At 30.6% G+C, this 8,371-nt stretch overlaps 1 protein-coding gene across 1 annotated transcript; it reads right to left on the bottom strand.

Moving 5' to 3' along the window:
- Positions 1-857: 857 nt before the first annotated feature.
- Positions 858-3,935, bottom strand: LOC129872926 (uncharacterized). The gene is made up of 2 exons (XM_055947882.1): positions 1,399-3,935; positions 858-1,308 (listed from the first exon to the last, which is right to left on the bottom strand). The coding sequence occupies exons 1-2, from the start codon at positions 3,702-3,704 to the stop codon at positions 1,218-1,220; spliced, it is 2,397 nt and encodes a 798-aa protein (XP_055803857.1). The 5' UTR covers positions 3,705-3,935; the 3' UTR covers positions 858-1,217.
- Positions 3,936-8,371: the final 4,436 nt, after the last annotated feature.

The raw sequence follows: 8,371 nt of genomic DNA, 5'->3' as shown, positions 1-8,371 counted from the left end.
ATGACTAAGATATATATGATGGAATAAATAATCCAAGTATTACCTAAAACCTGCAACCAAACATGGGATAAAATATTCTGCATTTTATCCTGAAATTATTATACTTCACACCAAGCGACTCCTTTAAGGATTCGATTGGTATGGATATAAGTTATGTAGGGCTTGTAATGATCTGTTGGGGAAAAAATGGCAACAAATTGGAGGTAATCAAAGCCATTAAAACATCAGACCACTTGATTATGGTGTTTAGAGGTCGATGAGATTGTACGAACAACCTAAAAAATTCAAGATTTGATTCTCAATAGATGCAACACAAGGTGATCAATTTTTTTTATCAGATGTCTATACCTTGATGAATCAAGTTAACAAAATATTTGTGATGATGAAAAAAATATATATATATTTGACATTTGGGAATGCAATATCGTGTTTGCAGTACAGTAACAACGTATCAAATATAATTCCTTAAGCTGAAATTTGAGAAGGATAAAATGTACGTAGATCTTATTCTTAACTTGTGAGGATAGAAAAGAAAGGTTGCTTCCGATAGATTCTGTGCTCAAGGAATACTATTGTGTTTGCAGTGAAGCTCATTACCTACTTTTGCACTAAAATATACTGTAATGGCCCTATTTATCTTTAAAAAAATTATTCCCCATGCATATGATAGTCACAATTTTGGTATATGGAATTCACATTTATTCTAATCCATTAAAAGTCCTCTACTTTGTTTAAAGAAATTAAAAGTTAAAATTTAACTCCAGCTGTTCTCCTAACAGTCGCTAATTTTGAGCACAACTATAGATAGCACTCATCAAACAACTCAAAGTTCCTGTCATAACATGAACATAAACTCATTCTGCAAGCAACTTCTCAGCTTAATGCTGCATTTTGATGAACTTACACTGTTATATGCCACACAGATGTAACATAAACATCAAAACCAAAGTTTGTTTCGGAGTGGCAGTTACTGTCTGATAAAAACATGAAATTAGATGGGCAATAATGTATCAGAGGTTGTTGTGAGCAAAATATAAACATCATGAGACTAAAAAAGGCACACATGGCTAACACGATGGAACCATATTTAAACATAAGTTATGAAGTACTGAGAAAAGAAACGAAATTTATTGACCTAGAAAATTAAGAGCATTATTGTGCACTACCTACTGTTGGCTAGCAGATAATCAAACAGAGAAAAGGCTGCAGATATGTATTTATGGATCAGCCTTGGTCCTCTTTGATGGTGCTTCATCGGACACCTCGTCTTTAAGACCAAATGATTTTCCTGTTTTATCCATGAACCACCTATACAAAAACATGAACAAAGAGTTATTAGTGTCTGTGACAGACCAAGCGACAAATATTAAAGAAAATTATAATGTGTGATATCAAAACCTTCTCCAGCTGACTCTCTCGGCTACTTCTGTTTCTTGCCCTTGACACTCCATCTCAATTAATGTCCAATCATCATCAGAACCAACAGAGTCCTTCCTCGAGCTGCCAATGTTATCATCTGGTAAAGAAATTTCTGATGCAGCATCTGTAACACCAGTTGGCTGGACACTGTAATCCATTCCTCCTTCTGCAGTTGGTCTAGATTCCTCTCCACACTCCTTCACTTGCAGTAAGGGACTATTTTCAAGGTTCAATAGCATATTTTGTTCCTCAGCCAATAGCTTTTCTTCTGCACTGTCCTCTGTGATAGAGGTTTCCATATCACCCTCCTTTATCTCAAGCAACATCATCTTATCTGCAAGTTTTCTTGACGAATTGTCCTCCTCAATTACCTTGTTTTCTTCAGGTTTGCTTTGCTCAACTGGTCCTCCATTATCCACTCTATCATCAGTAAGAGTTTTTGCACCACCGCATGATTCTTTGGATAAAAGTGACAAATAAGAATTATCATCCATTGACCTAATTTTGGCTAACTCAGAAAATGATACAGCATTTGCAGTTTTTGCACCGCATGTTCCCAAAGACAACATCTGAAATTGCTTAGGTAAAGTTGACTGTTGAGCTGCAAACCTTTCTGGTTTCTCAAAATTCCCCTGTTCAAGCAGATTGGCTAAAGAACTGTCTACATATGCAACTTCAAACATTTTGGAATGTGAAAGAACCTCTATCTCCCCAGACTCCCCAGAAATACATCCAACAACAAGTGGGCACCAGTTTGCTCCAGACTTCACGGAAGTATTCACCTGCCTCAAAGTCTTTTTTAACCAATCTACACATTGCTCTCCTCGTTTCCTCAGTTGGACAGAAACAGTAACCTTTGCAACCATTGTCATACGAATTCCAATTGTACGAAGCCTGAAGAAACTTTCCTTGGTGCAAAGAAATTCTATTCCAGTATCGGTAAAAACAGTTGTGATTTCCGGAAACTCATCACCAAGCAACCACACTAAGAAGCTACGAGACAAATTTTCAACTGTTGCCACTGATGGAGTAGTAATCACCAAAACATCTGCTTTTCCCCATTGCTCTTCTTTGTATTTCCTCCAGCTTGAATAGAAGGCTGTTAATCTTTCTGTAACTTGCTTGACATCCTTTGTGCCTTTGTTATCCTCCATTATTAATTGAGGCTGACGGTTCCTGCCTCGCTTTTCTCCAATCTTACACTGCTCTCCAAAATTAAACAGGTGATCGCCGTCTTTCTTTCCTTCTCCAAAGGTAAATAGTTGATCACCATTTTTGTTACCTTCCTTTGATTTGCAGTCATTACCATCCAATTTACTTGCCCCAAACTTAAACACTTGATCACCATTTTTGCTTATTTCCTTTGACTTGTACTCTTTTCCATCCAAAAAACTTGCCCCGAACTTAAATACTTGATCAAAATCATCAAACCGCAGAGCATCACGAGACATGTTTACCTGTTCTCCGGGCAAAGAAGAGTACCAAAACTGATGTGGAACATCTTCATTAGTTTTGGTAGTTGGTGAAGGAATGTCAAATTCGGAACTCAAATGGCTCCTCCCCTCTTCACTCAAGCCTATACGTTCAAATTTAGATTCAAGATTGCTGTTTTCCTTCACCAACAAAGCAGATTGATTTCCCCTCTCCAAGAAGGGTGGAAACACTTCTTCATTACACAAATTACTTAGTGATTCCAAAAATTCAAGTTCTTTTATTTCTGGACAAAATTTTGGTTTATCACCAGTATTCATCATCTTATTAATACCAGAATTCACAGTAGCTAGTTTATACGTTCTGGGTTCTAAATCATTCATAAAATTCCAAAAAAGTTTAGACTTAGGGTACTCACCTTCTATATAACCCACAACAAACGGCCGATTTCCATCATCACCACAAACACCAGTAAACCACTTGCTGTTACAAATTACCCTGGCCTTACGTATCGTGGAGTCGATTAACGCAAACCCATCATCGTTCTTTCCCTTCAATTGAACAGAAACAGGACTTTTCCGCATCAAAGTTGCAGAACAACACAAACATCGAATCTTGGAATAATTTTTCTCGGTACAGAGAAAGTATATCGCAGAAGGGGTAAAGATCGTTGTTGTATTTTCCAAATTTTCACCAACAAGCCATAAATAGAACTGAGATGACAGAGAATTTGGGTTTTCTTCTTTCTGTGAATGGATTACAACAACATCAGAGTTCCCCCATGAATCTTGCTTGTTGAAAAACAAATTTTCATAAAAGGCACTAAGCCTTTTCTGGAAAAGCTCTTTGATCATGTTCTTGAATTATCTTTTCAGAAAAATTAAAGAGGTGAAGTAGTAGAGTGATGGATTTTTATGGGAAAAGAAAGACTTTCTGTAGTTTTGTTGGAGAAGAAGAAGAAGGAGACCGAATAGGTTTGATCTTTGCAGAAATCGACAAAAAATTAGGAAATTTTGTCATACTAGGAATAGTATTAAAGATTTACATCGGAGTCCTTGTTGAGTGTGCAACTTGGGTGTTCGGAAATTAAGGGAAATTAAAGGAGAAATATCCGGTTACAAGATTCTTTACCTACTATTTCCCTAGTGGTTATCCGACTTTGTAGTTTACATTACGGAAAGGGATTAAAAAAAGGTTTCTTTAATTATATAAAATTAAATAAAAATATCTTCACTTATATATAAAAATATCTCTGTTATTAATAATTTAATTCAAAATAATCTTTATTGTTATTTAATAGGTTAAAATATAATTTTTTATTTCTTTTTAAATACATTTTTTCTAATAATAATGCTTTTATTAGCAATTATTCATCCTACTTCAGTTCGAAATTTTTTCTACTTATCATTTTTTAAATGAAATTAATGGTGAATTTACTGATTTTATATATATATATATATATATATGTGTAGTTATATCATTTTAATGGATAAAATTAAATTAAGAAGGAAAAAAATTATTTTTACGTATTTATTAGTTAAAGTGATTTTAAGAGAATAATAAAAAATTAGGTTCCTTAAAAGTAATATTTTTATTAGTCATAAAATGTGTTTAAAAAGAAAAATAACAATATATATTTTAGAAAAAAATACATTTTTGACCCATTAAGTAATAATAGGGATATTTTTGGACTATACTAATGACAACAAAAACATTGTTAGGCCACACTATTAACTGAGGACATTTTTGTTCAATTTTACATAGTTTAAAAATACTTTTAAATCTTTAAATCAAGTTTTAAAAAAAAATATTTTGATGTGATTGTTTAACTAAATAGGACATGAAAACGTATTTTCCTTTTGTAATTAGCAATTACTTACGTAACCATAGACATGTAAAAAACATGGGTTTGATTCATATGAAATTTAATTAATTTCTAAATTATTTGGGTAAAATGATTAATTTGAATTTTATAAATTAATTATTTTGTTATTTTCTAGCCCAAAGTCTATTTAAGCTTAAGGCCCAAATTCATTCTACGTATTCAATAACATAGTATTTCAGTTTCAAGATCAACAAGATTATACCACACGTTTAACTCATGTGATAATTCTCAGTCAAAATAAGAATCAATCGAAATTCATCAAGTATTTAAAATGACATATTTTTATCAAACACAGATAATTTTACAACATATTATGAACCCATCAAATTCAAGTAAGAGAATATTTAAATTTGAATCTGATGGGTTCATAATATGTTGTAAGCCAAAGTTTATTTAATTTTACATAACTTTCTAAGAGATTTACAACAATGGAGAAGGTATTTGGCGGTTGATGAAGGCATCCGTAAGTGGAGAGATCCAATATCAACTGCGTAGTCTTTCAACAAGAAGGGAGGGAGGGGAAACGAAAATCTTCTTGGAGATGTCGTTCAAACATTTTTGGAGATCAAACATGTTTCAACGAGGTTCAAATCAACCTATTTTCGAAAAATACATTATTGACAATTCTCAAATCACGAAAAAAAATTAGAAGAAAAAGATTAAAAGAACAAACAGAATTATACTCACAAAAAATTATCAATAAAATTACTTTTCTTTTATTTTTGTAATTGCAACTTATTTACGTATCTTGAGAAAATTTATTGTGAACAATAAAATTAAAGACATGACATTGAAAATTAAAATCAGGTAAAAATCAATGAAAAAAATATGAACAATTTGTTCAATGGAAATATCAACGACTTCATAATGCACGTAAACATATTCAAAAATGTGCAAATGATGTGCGTATAGAGAGTAATTTTTTTTACTTATTGGATTTTGAATAAATTATTTATATATTATATTATATTTTTAACATAAATACAGAATTTAAGTTAAAATTATTAAATATGTCCGTATCTCCCACTTTGCCCATGATAGGTTGTCATAAAATTAAAATACATAAATAATTTATTTGAATAGATTTATGCAGCAAGTAATGTATTTTTCCTACAATATATTATGGAATGTGGGTAATAACCATTCAACCTAGTTATTAATGTAGGTACATTCTCCCACTTTTATGTTGAATCTTAAATGACTTCATACCAAAATTATTTAGTAGTATATTTATCACTGTTATTTCATTGTCAAAAAATATTGATCGTGAGAAATATTGCATAGTAATTTATAGTTTTCATACCCTCACTCATTCGTTTAACAGACTAAATACTTATTTGGTTAGTAACTTTCGAGTATTAAAATTAATTGTCAACTGTTAATTTAATATCTGCCCAGTGTTAAATCAACTGTCAACTATTGGTTTAGTAACTTTGGAATATTAAAGCAACTATCAACTATCAACTATTTCTGTATCTGATAAAAATGGTGTAATCTTAAGTCTCAATTCATAACTCAGTGTACTACTATTGAACCATGTCGTAGTGACAAGAGGCCTCTCTAACTATTAATTAATGGATTTTTTACTTAATTAATATAACTTATTTATGTGATTGAGCCTTTATTAATCGATGATTTAAAAGTATTGTGGTGTAAATATACACTAGTATAGGATAGTTCATGTTGTGCGCATGTCTAATAATATTATGATAAATGTTAAAAAATCTTGTATTGTTAATATAATGATTTATCATGTACTCCATCCATTCACTCCTATTTGTTCACTTTCAATTTTGTATGCACTTAAAAAAACTATATTAATTAATATATAATCTTAAATATCGAGAAATAATTTAAGGAATAAGTAATTAATTAAGGATAAACCATAAAAACTATACATTTTTTTTAAAATCTTGATATGCAAAAGTGACAAGTAAATACAAAAATCTATTTTTAATATAATCAATAAGCAAAAATTAACAGAAAAAATATTAGTTATACATAAATTGAAAAAGCATAGAATGTTCATCCAAGTTTAGGTAGGAAAGTCATTATTGATGAAGTGTGTACAATATATTGTTGGTTTATAATTAAAATTTGATTGTATACCAACAACAATTCAGTGAAATTCTACAATGTGAGTCTGGAAAGGATAAAGTGTACGCAGATTTGAATCCTACCAAGGTAGGACAGCTGTTTCCGAAAGACCCTCGGCTCAATAATTTAAAATTCGATGCTTTAAAAGTATGATGAGTGTACACTTTTTTTTTAGTTTCTCACCCGTTATTTGAAGTTTTGACTAAATTTGAATCGCGCACAACATAGCTCATTCGGAGATGACGCTTCCAACAAGATTGTGTGTACAGTCTCAATAGTTCACACATCATTATATCTTCGTCAAAAAGCATATCACACTATTAACAAATTAAAGAGAACGTACACACATCATCACTAATTAGTCAAGGTGTATTTCGCTAACTATTAAGTAATAGTCTAGTTCAATAGTTCAAGAATGAAACTAAAAAATTGAGATAATTTAAATGTGTTTTTGACCCTTAATTCTATTAATAATATAAAATGTTAATGCATATAATTTTCTTATTTTTTTATTTTTAATGCAAGGTATCTATCGCCTAATCATGCACTCACACATTCTATTCTTCTATTTAGATCTGAGAATAGAATGGTGTAGTTGGTTTAATTTGAGGGAAGTTCTCGTGTCGTTGATTAAATGGAAGCAACAGTGACAATACAGCTGTTTGGTAGCTGGTATTATCGTGATTCTTGATTAGAAAAAAGCGTAAAATATTAAAGGAGTGAAATCATGAAATTCATTATTTGTGCAAAGTCACAATTTAATATTACTATACTTGAATCGAAGATTTTTTAAGAAATAACCTTTCAACCTATACAAGGTAGTGATATTTCACTGAGTATATTATTGTATATTAATTTTCTCATATATATAGGTCAATTGATAAAACTACACAATAATATCCTCTTGTGATATTAGTTTTAGTGTAATTTTTTGTGTTGCATATTTTAGAATTTGATGAAATATTTTTATTATTTATGATTAAATCTTTTTTCACTGACTTCATTAAATCTAATGAACATAAAATTCTTAATATTTGTCGAAGAATAAAAATGTTAACTTTTTGACTAAAAGATCGAAATAATTTAGTGCATATTTAAGAAATTATTTTGAACCAATCAACAAAACTATTTAGTGCACTTAGTAAATCGCATATAGCAAATGCGTTTTATGAATATACTTCTCAAATCGCATTTAACAAACGCGTTTTATAAAGTTTTCGGGGTGGAATTTTCAAGTTGTTTCCTACTAATATATTGTCCTATTATTTTGAATAATATTTTTTCTTAATCCCCACTTTCCTCCCCCTTATTTGTTAGTCTTTAATTTCAACTTCTTCTGAAGAAATGAAATATATATACCGTAAATAGTACTACTTTAATATTCAAAGAAACCCTACGTCATATTCTATAACTAAATACAATAATGCGTGTAAGCATGGGTCCAACATATATTATTCTATTTATTTTAATTTATGTGATATAAATGGAATCAGGAGAGTCAATTAAATTTTTATGTAATTTTTAAATATTTTAAATTCT

Source organism: Solanum dulcamara, chromosome 11 (assembly GCF_947179165.1).
Source record: "Solanum dulcamara chromosome 11, daSolDulc1.2, whole genome shotgun sequence".
Classification (NCBI taxonomy): Eukaryota; Viridiplantae; Streptophyta; class Magnoliopsida; order Solanales; family Solanaceae; genus Solanum; species Solanum dulcamara.
This window is presented reverse-complemented; position numbering and strand designations above follow the sequence as displayed.